Below are 17938 nucleotides of genomic sequence, written 5' to 3' on the forward strand. Positions count from 1 at the left end.
TTATCTTTACCATTTTCCTGTTGATTGTAAGTTTTTTTAAGAGGACTTAGGGAGAAGTTTGCATTAGATATGGATATAGAAGGTACGATATTCGGTGATTGGCCTATCCCACATTCGGCAGAGGGGTTGATTGTATCCGCAGATGTGTTTTTGCTGAATAAAGGCCGAGCCAAATCTTGAGGTTGGGGTTTGAGTTCGACTTGATGCAATAAACACTCTTTATCAAACAGATTTGCTGCTGCTAATTCCTCTGCCAGATTAGGTGCTGTATCCAAAGAAAATGTGTTGGATTCATTAATTGGAATGTATTTAGTTGACCAGTCATATATAGTATGGGTCTTATCAGGAATTTTCTTTGACAAATTTTCATTGCTATGTGAAGCATAAAATTGGGTAATATGAGTTTGTCCCTTTAAATCTGGGCAGTGGAAGTCTGAATGTCGAAGAGCTGAAGGGAGATTGCCTTGAGGTAGGTTTTTAGCATTTGCTTTCTTTTTCTTCTGTTTTTTCATCGAAGGCCAAGGTTGTGGAGAAACCCCCAATGCTTTCCTTAGGCTCCTTGTTAGTACCATGTTCTCTTGATGTTTAGTTTTTGTTGAGCGTTTGCATTTACAACACTGATAATGGCTGATATTATATCTCTTGAAAACTCCTATCGACCTTTAAAGACCCGTTTCTTTAAAGAAAGTGAACAAATAATTGCTTCCCTATTAAAAGCTCTTCTTAAGACTTTTTCTTCTTTTAAATGAGATAAAATAGTGTAATAACAGATAATAACAGATAAAAATAACGAGCAACCAGATGCTTAGGTCTTACCCGAACGCCATCTTTCTAGTAAAAGTCTTTCTAGTAAAACTTTCAAAATTTAGATTCTTATCTGTTCCAAACTGCAAAACTTTCTAATCTTTAATCCCCCACTAATCTAAACACAACAATTCATACACAACTATCATCTCACTGCCATTCAGATCACCTTATGAAGATTCAGACTGCAATTTATAAATATATACTCCCATGTAAGTCCCACTGAAATTAAGGGGCTTACTTCTGGGTAAACATGTTTAGGTTGTGCTGTCATTTATATTTCCATTGTGGAAACTCGCTGCCTGTTGTAGGAGATTTAAAAGGTACAAGCGATAACCTGCCAAGAATATTCCCAAGAATCTAAGAAAATGTGTTTGTGATACTAATGAGGAGGAGGATCTTTCGCACATTCTGCTCTACTGCCCAATATATCAAAATCTTAGGTCTCACCTCCTGCAGGAATGGTTGGCTGCAGATGGGCTGATTACGGATGAGGAAAAAATAGTCTTTTTAATGTCAGATCAAAATTTTCAAGTAACGTGTAAGGTAGCTCTATTTGCTCTAACAGCCCAGAAAATGAGAGTTAAATTCATTTCAGAACTATCCTCCAAATAACAAATAAAGGTTAATTTTAAACAAAGGTAACAAAGGACTATATGAGAATATGGTTTTTTTTAAACTACTGTTTGCTTTTGATGTTTGTGAATAATTTTAAAACTATTTTTTACCTCAACTCTCCTTTCTCTATTTTCTGTAATCATATATGTATATTCTATGTATTGAATTTGTATATCTGTGTATATCTGCGCTGGCCTATGGTCTTGCAATAAAGTATATTGGTATTGATATTATTTTGTAAACCACCTTATTTTTCACAATGCAAAGGCAGTCTATAATAAAAATAAATACAGGACTCTACACTAGCAGGTACAAAGAAATAAATTTCACACAAAAACTTGGAACATTACCTTTTCTTTATTTTCTTCTTGTTCAGAGATTTCATCTACTATGAGCTGAAGGTCTTCAACTTTAATACATTCATTGTTCTCCTGCACAGTTACCGTATGCCAAGGCACTAATTGCAGAAACAGTTTTCTCAGGGACCTACGCAAGTTCTTGAAAGAACAAAAAAATCCTGTTGTACTTCACGTGTTGCACAATCCAAACTCTCGCTGAACGCACAATCCTGCTGCTCAAAGTAGCCACAGCAGAAGGTGGGGGAGCAGGACAATCAGGCCTGATGCCAGTGCATGACAGCAGTGAGAGCAACTCAGCTCTGCCTCCTGCCGGCAGGGAACCCACCAGCAGATGGATGGGGGAGGTTGGTGCCAGAGTGATGCTTGCCAGGAAAGCTGGGTAAAGGGACATCTTCTAATCCCCCCCCCGGTGGAAGAGAGGTTTATACTGCTCTGCCTGCCTGGAAGTGATCCTTGTGTCCTAAAGGCCAGACCTAGATAATGTGAGATGTCCAGATCACAACCACCTGTGTTTTGTTTTGTTTTGAAAAAGTGGAAAGCAGCTGCTTGACAGGATGGGGATCAGATCAGGAGCATGATCCTGGGGGAAGGGGAGTTTAACCTTCGCCGAGTACCATTTTTCTATTTAAAATTTCCTTCAAAGCCATTTGCCCCATTATAGAAAGTATACAGGTGCATATATATTATCTCCACCCCCAATTCAGGGGGAAATAGAAGCTAAAAGGATTTTTAGAATCAGGAAGTTTTTCTGGGCAGAAGTAACTGGCTTGGGCAGGGTATTTGCATCTAAAATTTCCATTTAGGAACATGCACTCTTGATATTTTACCAGGGCCCACAATTTCAGGAAGCACTCCCACCGTATTGAGGAGAAAAGAGAAGTATAATTATCTTAACGCCAAGATGAAATAGATACATCTTCAAAAAGGTTTAATAGTTAGGGCTCACTGTGATGTTAATAAACAAAAAGCACACAATTCTTCAATAACATGCTGTTCAAAATAAAAGGCTTAGACATTCCTATCTTTTGTTGTAAGGTTTTTATTTCAGAGGGTGGAGATAGCTCATCAGGAAAATTTATTTGAAATGATATGGAGGACTGCTATCTCTGGAAAATACATAAGGCACCCAGCTGAAGAATGAAGGACAGGTTGCTAGCTAAAAAGAAAGATTGCAATCAGAGATCTTCAGTACCTTTAGGGCCATTAGCTGGTCAGCCCACATTTCAACTGTAAGAGGAAGGTGCTCAAATCCACATTCCTGCTCATTCCCTTTAGCGTAGCTTTGTGGCAGACCTTTCCCCTGCATATGCATTACCAGGGGAGCTCTTCTTGGGCTTCTTATAATAGCGTCAATGCTGGACAACACCTTTAGTGTTAAATATTTGTCAGAAAAAACACACCGACATTATAACAGCACTAAATAGGCACTATTATTAAAATTAAAAGATAAAATATAGTTAAAAGATTTGGAGACTGTGGTTAGCTTAGTATCTCCAGTGAACAAACCAGGAAAACCACAGTTTGATGCTAGTTTGTTCTAGCTACAGTTTAACATAAACTAAAGCTCCCCAAGTTCTGATAGCACAGGAAACTGTGGCTAGCAAAAGGACTGGATCCCCTCAGAGGCACAGAACAGGAGGGGGAGAGGTGAGCTTGAGGCTCTCCACAACTAATTCATGTAGCAAGAAACAAAAATAAATCTCATGTTGGAACTAAGTATATTTTCTGTATATATTCTGCAATAGCAACCAACCTACCTGCAGATATTTTCTGCACATTTCCTGCAGGTGCTTTCCTCCTGTACATCTTTTACATTCTCTGTTTTCTTTCATGTTTTCTTCTTCATTTGTCTCATATGACCTATAGGTCAGACAAAAAAAATACTATACCAACAGAATCCCCCCCCAAATACTTCTACAACTTCTCTTGCTTATACATTCTGAAATAAGTTTAAATTACTCTGAAGTGTACTCTTCAACCCAGTTTTAATATTTCATAGAAATTATTGTTCTGAAAAAGTACAGAAGCACACATTGAAATTAGTAAGAATAGAAGACCAGCATTAGTAGTTTTGGGGGAACTCCTGTGTTCTTCCTAATTTCAGATCCTTTTTCTTATCACTTTGCATGTGAGATCAAATCTATAGGCACATCCAGAGTCTCTAGGGATAGTACTGAGATATATCCTTGTTTCTGTTCTTTACAACAGGGCTTTTGCTTTCCTGCATCCTATCTTTAGAAGTACAGTGAAAGCTCATGCAGCTCTGTTTTTTGGCTTTCTTTTAGACCGCCTGCTCTTTCTGCAGTCTATCACTGAACAGTCCTTATTTTCTCCATCTTTAAAAGAGATTGTTAATGCTTAATGGAAATTAATTACTTCATGCTCTTCAGTGTTCTCTCCAGTTTCTTCATGTGGTGTTTGTAAAATTTTAACTCTTGCACAGTTGGTCTAAAGGAAAAAAAATACTTAGTATATTTATAGAGTATGGCAAATTGTAAAGCCAGCAGTAGAACATGCCTCCCTCCCCCGCCATCCACTAACATAGCATCCATGGTGACAGTTACATATTTCAGATATTTCCAGATTTGTAAAAAATTGCTCATTACTCCAGATGGATTTTCATCTCCTCTCACAGGGTACCAACTGTCTTGTGGGAAAGAATCCAGAGAAAGAGGGAAGGCAGGCAGGCAAAGACCACCTCAGACCCTGCCCAGTTGAATTTTCATGACCCCCTCCCCCGGGCCACCTACCACCAACTGCCCTGTGGGAAGGATCTCAATAAAAAAAAATTATGGTAATAGTGGTTTTTAAAATTTCTTTTGATCAGGTGTGGGGAATCTTTGGCCCTCCAGATGTTTATTTATTTATAGACTCTTATATACCACTATTTTACTTCAAAAAAACATCAAAGTGGTTTACAACAAATAAAAACTATATAATAAAAACCATGAAAAATACTGCGAGAACAAGGTCAACGCGATGCTGAACTACAGCTCCTATTGGCCGCAACAACCATGGCCAATGCCCAGAGATGACTGGTGTTGTAGTTCAGCAGCATTTGGAAGGCCAAAGGTTCCTCACACCTGCTTTTGATGTTACTTGTAAGCTGCCTTAGAAGGATTTCTATATTGAAAGACAAAATATAAATCATTGTTACAAATAAGTAAATAGCTACATGATGAAGTTTCATGCAGTATTTAAGAACGAGCACAAATTGCTCTCTGTGTAGGTATGTTGTCAATAAAAACACACAAAATTTGAGAAGCAGCTGTGCTGGACTAAAGACAACTTAGAAAATATTCACCCTACTCACCTGATTTCCAACTCTTTCTTAAGATTTGTATTTTCACGTAACAGCTGTTCATTTCTGGCTTTTGTTTCAATTATCTGAGTCTGGAAAGACTTCAAAGACTTTTATAATAAATACACTGTCATGTACATATAGCATCCATAATGTCACTAACCAAATCTCACTTGTCCTCACAAAAACTAGGCTATGGAGGTCATTACTACCACTCTACACTAAGGGCTCAATCCAAATGCTATTTATGCTGAGTTTAGGGTAGGTGGATATGGCAGAACCCTGGCTGAGCTGGCTAGGTTCTGGCTCAGCCAGGCTACGCCAGCAGAAGCCCCTCATCTTGGTTCAGCTGTGGCAGAGTTGGGACTCAGCCGGGGGTCTACTGGGGAAGCGCAAGAAGGGGAGCTGGCGGAAGGCCTGAAAAAGGGTCGTCCCAGAGGCGTGTTAGAGGAGGGGCTGAGGAGAGAACTAGGCCACACCCAACTCATGTTCAGAGCACTCCTGCAGGTCCCAATCCAGACAAAAGGTCAGTCTAAGAACATAATTGCAATGGAAGTCAATGAAGAGTGCATACTCCCCAGTAGGGGTGTTTGCAAGGGCAGGCTTTTTCTTTCCGGTCCCTGTGTGCAGCTCCCAGCTGAGTCAGCATTCAGTCAGTTCAGAAGCTTCAAAATGACAATTGGATGCAGTGGACCTTCCCGCCAGCTCCCCTTCTGTTGGCTTTCCCTGAGTTGGATTGCTCTGCCCGAGGCTTTTCCAATAAAATGTTGAGAAATAGTGACTTGCTCAAAGAGTCACCCAGGAAATCCATAGGTGAGTTATTATTTAAATTAGGAACTGTTAAGGTTAAAATTCCAGTTATTCAAATTTATGACCATTTCCACAATATTTGAAATTATGCAATCAATGCTATAAAGTCAAATATTACACCTGATATTTAAAATTAAAGTCAGTCAGTCATTAAGATGGAGGCTGTTCCACTCTGTGCAAACGATTACCAGATGACTTGAAGGGTGACCATCTCAAATGCATGTAGCACTACATGCCTGAGGGCAAAACAGAAGTGACAATACAAGTGCCTGGGTTTGTTTTTAACTCAGACTATGCTTTAAAGGTAAATTTACTTTTAGAACAGCCAAGGGGAGATCTGTTTCAACCGTAACATGGCAAGTGGCCTTTAGGTGATGGAGAAAAGGTAACAGCAGCTATCCTCTTGGAGGCAAGTAGAGATGTTCCCCAAAGAGCCAGTAACACTCCCAAAAGTATCCCTTTTTGTAGCAGAACAGCTTCCATCTTACCGAGAATCAAGTCTTCTAGTGACACTCTCTTCCCTTCACTCAACATGCAGGAAGGCAAAAGATGTCACATCAACATGACACCTCCCAGAATACTTCTATCTCAATTAAATTTCAATTTGATTGATTGATTGGAGCACATCTCCCTGTTTTCCCTTGTGTTTGGAGGAGCTGCTTTATAGCACTAGCCACATTTTAGGCAACTATAAAACATCATGCTCGGTTGAGGGAGATTTAGCCAGAGTGAGCTGAGGGAGTTGGGCTGATAGATGAGAGAGTTTGGATGGCAAGCGTTATCAGAAGTAATTTGTGACAGAATAAGGTCTACTTGTTTAATTTGTTCCAGTAAAAATTTTTACGTTCTTTGGTTAACTACCATCTCTGCCTCTTCTATAATATCTGACAAATTTATACGAATTCCTCTGCCTTTATGATACTATTATCATTCGCACAGCTGACAGACACAGCTGCAAAGTAACCACTGCATTTTCATAATTATAAAGATTTTAATTAGGCTGTTTTTACTGTGGTCCTGTTTATTTTTTGTCTTTTCTGGTTTTACTGGATTGACTGCTGTTTAATTTTATCACTGGCTACCACGGTTTAATTCTGTTGTGGTTGCTTTTAGTTTTAATTATGAGGTTTTATGACGTTGTAAATTTGTTTAACTTATATATTATTTGAAGTCGCCTTGAAAAAAGGTTCTGTTAAAAAGCTGGATATAAAATTTATTCAATAAACAGGTGACTTGCGGGGGGGGGGGTGAAGAAAAACCCTCTCACATACTAAAAGAACACATGTGGGTGGCTGCAAGACTGCATGGGTTATCTCACTCCCATCAATGAAACTGGTGGCCACACCCTATGTTGGCCACATGTCTGATAAGCTCCAGAACACACAGCACAATGGGCGGGAGGATCCTGATTGGTCCTGGATTCTTCCTTGCATGGAGAAATTCTAAGAGCTTTGCCAAAATTCCCAAATGAATGGCTGATCTGCATGGTGGTGTGTGACTGCCAGGTGCAACCCTACTCCACCTCATGGCTAAGCACCCCATCTGGCAGTCAGTTTTGGGGATGTGGGGGAAGGGACAGCTAGCCTACTAATTAATATCTCAGTTAACGAAGTAGATGCTTTCCTGGACATTACTTCTTGAACAGAAACTTTGGTACCAGAGGTAGGAATAACATGGAAAGAATAGGGATAGGTTCCTACACCACAAAATAGAAGAGCAGTTCAACATGTTTCAGCAAACTTTTTTGTCAAAACTAACAATACGCATATCTTAAGGGAAACCACCAGGTCAGGTAAGCCTTGCATACAGACCGCTTGAAGGCTTCTTCTAAAATGCATCCAGGGATGCCTGCCTGCCATTTTGTTTTTATCAAGTAACATCTTACTATAGCAATCTAAAGCTTTGAGAGTGGTTCTCCTCACTGTACAGCATTGCTCAAAGTCAGGATCTTTTACTGATAGAACCTCTAAGACACTGGGTTCCCTTTCTCTCTCTGCCATCTTCCCCTACACTCGAGCAGACATCTGCCACCCCTGCCACCCCGTGTACCCTCTTTCTCTGCCATTCTCCCCTATACACAACCTCTTAGCCATTTCTCTTCCTCCCCCTTATCTCTGTCTTTCCCTCCTGTAAAAAGAGAGAGAAAGAGTAAATCTCAATCAAACTACAATCACGGGCAGCTGCTTTTCTTCCAGCACAGCAGCCAAGCAGCTTTTATAAACACACACTCATGAAGAATGGGGGACAGAGACAGAAAGGGGGAGGGGGGTTGGAGCTTCGTTGCACTGGTCTGAGTGGGCAGGCCAAGGAAGGATGCACCCATCAGAGGAGGAGGAAGAGAAATTAACCAGCCTCATCTCTTTGTTAACCATGGCTGCAACATACCCATTCCATTCGTCTCCCTCCCTATTATTCTGTCTTCCTCTGCTAGCAGGCAAGGAGAACTGATTGACTGCAGTTGCTGCAGGCACCTCTCACGCGCAGCTGGAACTGTGCTACTTGCCAGGTCACGCAGACGTTTCTTCAGTAAACAGTGCTTCCGAGACATCGGAAGCAGTTTACTGCAGAGGCGCCTGAGCTACTTGGCAAGGAATGCAATTCTAGCCACGCATGAGACACCTGCAGCAGCTGCTGCAATCCAGCAGGCAAGGAGCCACATTCTGACTGTGTCATACTGTGCGCTCCCCGTCCCCCCCATGTCCCAAAAAGCCTTCGTTGAAAGGAGCTTTTTTCCTGGAGGATTCGTTAACTGAGGTATTACTGTATTTGTCAAAAGATAGAAAGCAGCCTGGGAATAGGTACTGAGAAAGAAGTATATTGGAAGGCCACCACCCATACACTTTCCCCAGCATAATCCTGAAGTGAACCAAGCAAAAATAACTTGCCCTGTGGAAGAGTTTAACTTCCTCCCTAGAGTCTGGACAGTTTCCACATCCACATTCATGAGTATCTACTTCTTCCTTACCATGAGAAGTGCTCTGTAATTAGTAGTGGCATCTAAGTTCTTCAAGTATTCTTCCTCATCTTTTCCTTCTCCTTGTATATGTTCAGCCTCTCTCTTATATTTCCTGTGAAGCAAACCAAGTTGAGTTCCAGTTTAGTGAAATATTTTAGAATTAAAAAACTAGAAGTCAGTAGAATTACAAGACCCATTCCACTTTTCCTATTCATTTATTTAATGTATTATGAGACCCCTCATAAAACAAGTTATCTTCCTACCTGAGTTCTTTTCTCATGTGGTTGATCTGAGACTCGTAATAGTCAATTAAACAACAAATTCTAGAGAGAAAGGGAAAAAACAGCATTAGAGTGGTAATTCAAGCAATATCAGTTGTGAATACTAAATTGTAAACGTATGTGCGCTGTCATATAATCAGCATCTCCCCAACCCCAAGGTGACTGATAGAAGGATTTGAACTCAGACAGCCTGCCAAAAAGTTTAAAATATAATTTATACTAAGCACCTAAAACTTGCAGCACCTTTCATTCATGGTGGGAAATAAGTATTTTTGCTGTGTTAACTCCAAAAGAAGTTAAATTCATATTAGCCATTCATAACTCCAAAGACAAAGGTCAGCAAAACTTGAACACATGTGGCCATATCTTAGAATTTTTTCTGAAATATATTCCACTTCTATAGATTTTTCAGGAAAACAATTGTTGTCTTTTTAAAAAGATAAATTGTTTCATACAATCAATTAACAACATAACAAACGAGCACAATATGACTGGGAACAGATACAATACTGGTCAAACCTAAAATCAAATTGTAATTAACATTTTCCTTCAGGTGACTATCCTTACACAGTGCATACACCTATAACCCCATTTTCCCTCCTTGCACTCCTTTCTTGAGAGATATACAATAAATAATAATAATAATCTGGGACCTGGGTTCAAAATAGTAGTGAGGCGGGTAAGAAGGAAGAATATTCGAACCCTAAAATAGCCTCCCAGCCCCCACATTTCCTGAAAAGAAGTAGGCAGAAAAGAGAGCGGGGGGAGGAAGGAATCAAGAACAACCACCCACATGGGTAAATAATTCAAGGTATGTCTCTCGAAATCATGACATTAAGTAGTCTACAGCCAAGTTACTTGCTTCTGGGAGCTGTCTCTGGCTGCACAGTTCTGAGCTGGGATGCAACTGCATATAGGAGGGGCCAGGGTGGATCAGACAGAAGACCTATCTAGCCTAGCATTCTGTTTCCCATAGTGGCCAACCAGATGCCTCTGGGAGGCCCACTAGCAGAACATGAAGGCAATAGCCCTCTCTTGGTGTTATTCCCCAGCATGCTGTAGGCCTCTGCCCTCTTGTGGATGTGGAGCTGTTGCCGAATGATCATGGATGAGAGCAGAAGGTGCCACTGCTCTCTCCTCCACTGTCTTATCTGGATAATTGTTTTCAACTCTCCCTCTCCCTGTGTAGCCTCCTCAGTCTCTTTCCACCTCTTCAAACAACTCTGCTCAGAGGTTTCTCCCAATCTCCTCAGACCAAACTGTTTCATCTCCTACAGCAGCCCTAAACAGCCAAAAAGGGCTGCATTCCATAGGGGTTATACTGCACAGGATTACACATGCATTCATGCACATAGCTCTTTTGGCATGCTAAAATTAGCATGTTAAAGCAGTTTTCTGTGCCTTAATTTTACCTTAAAATCTAAGGCTGCAATCCTATCACACACACTTTCTTGGAGGCAAGTCTCAGGAGGCAAGCCAGTGGGACTTATCAAGTTGACATGCATTGGATTGTACTATACATAGTGTAAGGAAAATGCATGCACTTGTCTTGTCTTAAAATATTTACAAGTATACCAATAAAAATAACTCCAAGGTACTTTTGATTCTATTTTAATACAAATGTATAAACCAAACTAAGGACAGTTTTTTGAATCCCACGCCCTAGAAAAATATTTCAGTTCTAACTACATTTGGCCATCAGAAAATTTTTTCACATATTTATATATAACATGTAAAATTAACATGACATCCCTTCTTAATTTTTTTACTAAATGCAAGTAAAAAAATACTAAATCAGACCTCTATCTATTTAGGGTAACGGGTATTTTTTTGTTCCTCAAAAAACCATAATCGTTGTAAATTATGTAGATATGCTTTAAGTTGAATTCCTGCACCGAGCAAGGGATTGGACCTCAGTAATGGGTTGGACCTTTAGTAGTCTATGTTTTTATGATATTATACTGGACTTTGTAAAATTCAGGGTTTTACAATCTTTCTCATTCATACAGTAATCAAGCAGCCCAGCCAATTTTGTAAAATTTCAGACCCTAATAGTATATACCAGATTAATGAATTGCTGTTTGGGACTAGATTTGTTCTGAAGCTACAGATTTGCCATTTTCTCTCTTTTGCTGCCACCTGATGTACAAATCCTGAGGTTCCATTTTTCGCTGTGGATCTAATCCAGAATATTAGTGTTAAAATATATGGACGTATATATTAAACGTATAGAAGAAAAAATGGACTGCCTTCAAGTCAATCCCAACTTATGGCGACTCTATGAATAGGGTTTTCATGGTAAGTGGTATTCAGAGGTGGTTTACCATTGCCTTCCTCTGAGGTTGAGAGGCAGTGACTGGCCCAAGGTCACCCGGTGAGCTTCATGGCTGTGTGGGGATTTGAACCCTGGTCTCCCAGGTCATAGTCCAACACAAGATTTGAAATGTCACCTCCAAGTTGTCATGTGTCTCCTTATTCACTCCAAAGCAACATAAAGGAACCGCAATGGTGGCAGTAACTGCACCACTAGAGGTAAAACACTTGGTCCCAATGTGCAACTTTGCCCAGAATGGCTAATGCTGCTATGCAACTTCAAATAAGTTCCTGCTTCAGATTACAGTGCAAAATATTTAACTTGCAAATGTTAAGATTTGGACAAGACTGCCATTCACTGAGTCAAAAATGATCCAGAATGACTTACTGCTGATCCAAATGAGTTCTTGGAGCTTGTTTGCAAAACTGCCGGAACATTTTTTTCTGCACAGTAATACGCTCCTCCTCCTCCATGTCCATTTTACTGAGTTCTTTTTGCAAATGAGCAATCGTTTCTTCTTGTTCTTGTAACTTGCCGATCTGTTGATCATACTGCGCCTGCAAGCAGAACACAATGCCAAAGAGTTCTAGGAAGACAAGCAACGGCAGGCCACAATGTATTCTTCTGTCAATGTTATGATTTTTGCAAAAGAGAACTCAGGTTTTTCCTTTTTCTTGCAAATACATTTAAAAGCACATAAACATTCTAGCATGACATACTCTGCTATGGTACCATTTTTTAATCATTACATGTAAAAAGCTTCCAAAATGATTAAAAACCCTATGAATTTCACATCTCAAATAATGAAGTACCTGTGACGCATGCTGCTCTTTCTGAAGCTCTTTGACTTGGTTCTGTTGCTCACAAGCATGAGCTATAGACTCATCTTCCAGCTGACGTATTTTGTGTTTGACATTTTCCACAATGATATCCAGATCATTAGCTCGTTGTTCCTGTCGAGAAGCCCGACTTCGCTCTAAACGTAGTTCATCTCTATTTTTTAAAATAAAGACATTCTTCTAGTGAAAACTACATCACTAAAAAGACAGTGAAATTAATATGAATTAATGCATCCCAAGAATCTCTATTTAAAAGACAGTCTAGGCAAGGTCTCCTGGTGGTTCCCCTTGTGGGTCTGACTGTTCGTCACATGCTGTAAGTACGTGAGCCAGAGTGAAGCATCTTTCTGAGAGACTCGACTTCATGCAAAACAAGCCACATTTTCATCCCTTGCCCTGTGAACAGCAAGGCCAGGGTAGGCACCAGACTGCAGTCGGCCCTTGGCCACCAGACTGCAGGGGCCTTTGGCAGTGGCAGCAGCAGCGACAAGTTAAATAGGCCTGGCCATGTTAGTAGATTAGTGTGCTGTGTGCGAATGCCTGCCATCACCCAAGATGTCAGAGAAGGGTTGATGCTTCCATTGCCATCTTGGGTGACAGTAAGCATGCACACACAGCATGTTGCCGTAGTGTTGCACTGCCGCAGGAAGTCACACAGCCAACCTGCACCAAAAGTGGGGGGGGATGTTGCCTGGGAGGGTGGCTGCCACTCAGTGATCCACAGCAGCATCGGGTCGCGGGTCACACACTCCATGACCCAATGCTAGTGCGGATTGCGGAGCAGGAGCTACACCCAACCAGCACCAGGGCCCTCCTCTCAGCACCAGGGGCCTTCAGCCAGTGTCCAACCTGGTCACCTGCTGGCACCAGGTCTGAGCAAGACCTGATTGAATAGCACACCTATTCAATTTGTGGTCATGGACATAAGAACCAATCCTGTCCTTTCATGTAAACCCTAATAACTGGTAATCTGCCACAGTGGTGACAAGAACATGTGGAGCAGCTTCCAAAATGCCGTAACAAACTGGAAAAGCCACAGAATTTTTAAGTCACAAAACAAGCCTAATAGAGCGGTCATGTCCAAGACTTGGTGAAAGCCAGGAAGCAGCAAAATTGAGGTCAATGCAGCACCAGTAAATAAAAACTGCTATAAAGGATCAGATCATCTAGTCGAGCTTTTCCCCAACTTGATGCCCTACAGATGTCTTGGAATACAACTCCTATCAGCCCCAGCAGTGACGGATGATAGGAGTCGTCCAGCAACATCTGGAGGGCACCATGCTGGGCAAAGCTGATCTAGTCCAACATTTCATTTTCAACAGTGGCCACCAGTTTCACTGCAGCGGTTCCAGTACTGTAAAATGGGAATGTGGCAAAAGTGAAGGAGCAGAGCTTGGAAAAGTTACTTTTTTGAACTACAACTCCCATCAGCCCCAGCCAGCATGCGCTGGCTGGGGCTGATGGGGGTTGTAGTTCAAAAAAGTAACTTTTCCAAGCAAGGAGTGCAGTTAGAAAGGAGCAAAGGTGAAGACAGTCCCCTTCCAGCCTTCAGTTTGGTTCAGAATTCTCTTCATCTAGTCCAGCCTTTCCCAACCAGTATGCCTCCAGATGTTGTTGGACCACAACTCCCATCAGCCTCAGCCAGCATTGCCAATGGTCAGGAAAGATGGGAGTTGTGGTCCAACAACATCTGAAGGCACACTGGTTGGGAAAGGCTGATCTACTCTATTAGATGCCACAAAAGAATTCTTAGAAACATTCTTACCTAAGCTGACGATTGTCTTCTATCAAGCCACGCACTATTTTGCGCTGACGCTCCGTCTCTTCCACTAATGATTGCAATGCATACCGTATTGCTTGGGAAGACTGTCTGTCCATAACAATCCTATCTGTAACATTTTTTTTCAAAAGCAGGCATCATGATAGAAACCCATTAAAAAGTACTACAAATTATAACATGTCTCAAAGCAGGCCACTGGAATGAGAAGGGCACATTATGAGAGGTGCCTGTAGGAAAATAATAACCATAAGTTAACAGCTCCAGATAGCTAAAACAAGAAAGCAGTGTGGTCCTTTATGACACTTTTTAGTTCCTTGAGCCAGGTGGAGGTGTGCTTTTAAAATTTATTCCAGGACAGGTAAAGTACACCTGCTTATACCAATTTTCTACATTTTGTATACAGATTATACAAAGTAACCTAGTAGTAGCGTGTGATGTTCCTATATATTAGTGTATATATGGTAAGTGCTGGTTGTTTAGAGTATACATGGTAAGTAGTGAAAGAGGAGGGGGAGTGAATGGGCAATAGAATGCTTGATGATTGGCTGAATGTTTAAAATGGCTGACAGTATAAATGAAAGGATGACAGGTAAATCTGGGGGAATGTGAGGTGGTAAATTGTGGAATCTGGGGGGAGAAGAGAAAGAGTGGATTGCTTGGTGGGGTTTGAGAGAGTTGTTTGCCAGGAGAGAGTGAAGAAGGAGGGAGGTGGAGTTCGGATTAGTATTGAGTAAAACCATATGCTTATGTGCCTTAAGAAGAAATCTTGTTAATCTTGTTAGCTTTGTTATCTGTAATAAATACTTAATTTGGTTTACCAAAGGCCTGATCCTTGGCTGGGGTTTCACAGACCAGAAGGGAGGGTAAGGCTGAAGGGAAACTGTAACAAATGGTGGCAGCGGTGAAGAGAATAACAATACCAGTATTCAGAGTCTCTGGGAATACTAGTATTGGGACGTTACTGGTGGTTGCCTAGCAGGGGGATCTGTTGAGATCTGTGCTAGAGCGGGGAGAGAAAACATAAGAGAGAGCGGTCCGGACTGGTGGAGTCCCTGGTGGTGCCTAGAGACAGGCAGTAACCACGAGCAGGTAGGAACCTGACAGGGAGAGCCAGGGAAGGACGCCTCACATAGCGCTGTACTCAAATTCCAGCACTGGCTGATCATCCACATTTCCTTTCAGTCTTGTCGTATGAATAATTCTACAGTCACTTGAAAATCCACACTTCAAGCAATTAGAGAAGTGCAAAATTCAACTGAGGGCCAGCCTACAGTTTCATTTTAAAAACAGCATTTGTTACCTGATGCGTTTCTGCTCGCTCCAGGTTGATCAAGGAACACAGGTCTTAAGCCATGTTGCCTTAATAACTTGTTTAAGTTTTCCCATTCTTCTTGCTCCTGCTACAGTTGGAAGAAATGACAAAGACCATGAGTTTCTTCATGATATGGTGTATAGTATTTCTAGTTTGCTATCAAAGTTGTGCTTCTGAAATTCCTAATTATTCACTGAACACCACTTTTCAGTGCCAATTGTCAAAATACATATGGCAGCAAATGTGTCACAGTGGTAGAACCCCACATCACAACAACTGGGGGATCCCCTCAATTTGAGATAATAAATTCCTTCACTTAGCAAAGCCACAAAAAACGCTTCTTGCTTTAGTGTAAAAGCAGGGTAAACATTGAAGATTTTGACGTAAAATGTATAGAATTTATATTTTATTAATTGTAATATAAGCATGTCAATCAGTAAAGTTGTTAATCATGAGATTTTTTTCATCCCCCACTTAATTCTCCTAAGCTCCTCCTTTCCTTCCAATTTCAACCTTCTATAAAAGTTCCCCCAGTTAAGGATTTGGATCTTGTTATGAGCCTTCTTGTATTCAACCATACAGACCCATTTGTACCTCTGTACGCACAATTGTAAAAAAGAGAAAAACCAGGCAACTGGAAAGGCAGAACAGAAGGAAAGAAGAGCAAGAGGACAGACAAAAACAACGTGGCTCCCCATCTCACACAGCTTCAAGAGGCATCAATTGTAATCCATCCTATTTTAAGACATTCTACACAAGCCCAATTAATTCAATGCAAAGTCTTCTAACAATTCACTTTGAGGAAAAATGTCTGCCTAACTTCCCACCTCATCCCATCTCCATGGATCACTGTGCATTCCTTCTGGGCAAGAATTCACCATCACAGAACCTGATACAGCCTCTCTTGGTAAGCTACAACTTTGGGAGCTCTGAAAACCAAATTAAGAAAGTGTGTTAAACACACACAATAATCTAACACACACAATAATCCTATTACGCCCAAGCAACTGTATACAGAATTTTAGACTTACTTTTTAACCACAGATGCTTACTACTGTATATTATATTATTATTATTACTACTGCTGCTGCTGCTGCTGTAATTCATATCCCACTCTTCCTCCCAAAGGATCTCAGGGCAGCAAACACATCAACAAAATAATAATTTTAAAAAGCATTCTGAAACAGTTACAACATTCTAAAAACAGTTAAAAATATTATTTCATCCAGTAATCCCCAGATTGCCAGGAACAGTTTCCTTCACCGATCAAATGCCTGGGTAAATAATAATATTTTCAAATTCCTCCTAAAATTGAATAATATTGGAGACAGTTGCACCTCACCAGGGAGGGTGTTCCACAAAAGGAGAGCCACATACTGAAAAGGCCCTGTCACAGGTCAATGACAATCTGGCAACACCCAGTGGTGACACCACCTCCAAAGCCTCACCTGCCAATTGTAGGATCTGAGATGGTTGATACTGGCGAAGGCACTCTTTTAGGTACTTGGGTCCCAAGCCATTTAGGGCTTTATATGCTAGTACTAACACTTTGAAGTAGACCCAATATCTCACTGGGAGTGCTTTCAGAACTAGTGACACATGGTCCCATTTGGCTTAGGAGGAGGAACAAGGCTTATTGTGAATTCTGATAATGCATACTATGATCTTTTAAGATTTCTTTGGGCTAGCCTATGAAGATTTCATTTAAAAAATATGCAGATCCATCTGCAAAAGAAATGGACAGTTTCAGCAGTTTGACTATATAATTTCTGGTTATTTTCCTGCTTTACAGAGAAAAGGAAACAAATTGGGCACAAATTAACAAATGGTTCAAGAGCATTTATATACACAGAATCCAGTTTTAGAACTTATAGCACAATCCTATGTACGTTTACTTGATAGTTATAGTGAGTTCAGAAGGCTTACTCCATAGTTACTGAGAGTAGGACTGCAGTAGCAAACAGAATTTACTTGGGTTTCTTCATGTCATGCTAAACTATAGTTTAGCAGCATGATGTGTGAACAGGACAAGGGTGTGACTAAGGCTGCAATCCAATACACACTTACCTGGGAATAAATCCCATTAAATTCAATGGAGCTTTCTTCTAAGTAGATATGTCTTGGATTGTGGCCTAACTCATTAAAGTTGTTTCTGATATTCTAAGTAAACCAATAAACTAACAGCACAATCCTAACTATGTCTGCTCAAAATTAGGCTTCACTGAATTCAATGGGACTTTATCCAGAGAAAGCGAGTATAGAATCACAGCCTAAATAACATCTTGTAATGCAATTTATTATAATGGAAGGGGGGGGCGCAGAACAATGTCCTCCCTAAAAATTTCAAACATTTTACAGATCACATCATGGGCGTAACATACAATAGAATACTATTGCTTACCAATTCTACATGTGTTTAATAACTGTAACTATGATTTATATAAAGTTCAACACAGATATACCTCTGTCATAGTAACTATTTTGGAGCCTTAGTTTTGGCTGATTGGTGGTCAGTGTACCAATCTCTTCTTTAATCTGAAAAATACAATAGAAGAAAATATTGT

General features: G+C 40.6%; 1 protein-coding gene across 7 annotated transcripts in view; it reads right to left on the reverse strand.

Annotated features, from left to right (window-relative positions):
• CEP70 (centrosomal protein 70) overlaps positions 1–17938 on the reverse strand; it is a 33362-nt gene that overhangs the window by 12257 nt on the left and 3167 nt on the right. For 6 of the 7 annotated variants that reach the window (XM_061608989.1, XM_061608991.1, XM_061608993.1 and 3 more), the window contains 13 exons: positions 17837–17909; positions 16202–16303; positions 15363–15462; positions 14048–14171; positions 12256–12436; positions 11831–12000; positions 9112–9171; positions 8858–8960; positions 5095–5183; positions 4158–4229; positions 3539–3641; positions 2974–3147; positions 1773–1919 (listed from right to left, as the gene is read on the reverse strand). In XM_061608989.1, coding sequence (XP_061464973.1) covers positions 1773–1919; positions 2974–3147; positions 3539–3641; positions 4158–4229; positions 5095–5183; positions 8858–8960; positions 9112–9171; positions 11831–12000; positions 12256–12436; positions 14048–14171; positions 15363–15462; positions 16202–16303; positions 17837–17845 — 1434 coding nt within the window. In that variant the 5' untranslated portion in view covers positions 17846–17909. Of the gene's footprint in view, positions 1–1772; positions 1920–2973; positions 3148–3538; positions 3642–4157; positions 4230–5094; positions 5184–8857; positions 8961–9111; positions 9172–11830; positions 12001–12255; positions 12437–14047; positions 14172–15362; positions 15463–16201; positions 16304–16822; positions 17100–17836; positions 17910–17938 lie in introns of all 7 variants that reach the window. The other variant, XM_061608995.1, reaches the window with a different exon arrangement.

The sequence above is a fragment of the Rhineura floridana genome, chromosome 2 (genome assembly GCF_030035675.1).
Source record: "Rhineura floridana isolate rRhiFlo1 chromosome 2, rRhiFlo1.hap2, whole genome shotgun sequence".
NCBI classification, from domain to species: Eukaryota; Metazoa; Chordata; class Lepidosauria; order Squamata; family Rhineuridae; genus Rhineura; species Rhineura floridana.